Source organism: Octopus bimaculoides, chromosome 2, assembly GCF_001194135.2.
Source record: "Octopus bimaculoides isolate UCB-OBI-ISO-001 chromosome 2, ASM119413v2, whole genome shotgun sequence".
NCBI classification, from domain to species: domain Eukaryota; kingdom Metazoa; phylum Mollusca; class Cephalopoda; order Octopoda; family Octopodidae; genus Octopus; species Octopus bimaculoides.
Genome location: NC_068982.1, coordinates 188,592,480 through 188,593,120, shown reverse-complemented (window position 1 = coordinate 188,593,120; position 641 = coordinate 188,592,480). Strand labels below are relative to the sequence as shown.

Genomic DNA, 641 nt, shown 5'->3' with positions numbered 1-641 from the left:
GAACCCTTTCTTTAATTATGTTCCAAATATCACATTAATATGTTGATAAATAAAAAAGTTACAGGTGTTCAATGAGACTAGTCTAAATTCATGATTATTTTAGAATTTAATTGAAACTCATGAGGGGTGTATTTTGGTCAGAAATATAGTAACGAAAGGGTTAAGGCACCAAGGGAAGTGGGGCACCACAGAAATGGGAAATGGTGATTCCTAGTCTTGCAAGCCATTTGTGCTGGTATCATGAAACAAGTTGCTGTGAAATGGTTGTCGGATCTTGTCAAACCCATGACACCATTGAGCATCATCATTCAGCGTCCATTGCCCATGCTGGTATGGGTTGGACAGTTTGACTGGGCTGGCACGCCGGAAGGCTGCACCAGACTCCAGTCTGATCTGGCATGGTTTTCTCCGGCTGGATGCCCTTCCTAGCGCCAACCACTCCAAGAGTGTAATGTGTGCTTTTATGTGCCACCAGCATGGGTGCCACCGGCATGGGTGCCATCTGTGTGCCAATTTGCATGACACTGGTATCTGCCACAACTGTGATTTCAAGCACGACATAATGCCAAAGGTCTTGGTCATTGACTCCGTGAGGCCCAACACTCAAAAGGAACTCAGCCACAACATTTACATTAAATGAC

The 641-nt window shown here is 44.6% G+C and overlaps 1 protein-coding gene across 1 annotated transcript in view; it reads left to right on the top strand.

The window, feature by feature from the left end:
• The window catches only part of LOC106873698 (TBC1 domain family member 15-like), a 56,482-nt gene that overhangs the window by 30,121 nt on the left and 25,720 nt on the right, over positions 1-641 (top strand). Inside the window, 1 exon segment of the mRNA XM_014921171.2 lies at positions 572-641. This exon segment is cut by the window's right edge and continues 179 nt beyond it. Within this exon segment, the coding sequence (XP_014776657.1) occupies positions 572-641 (70 nt within the window).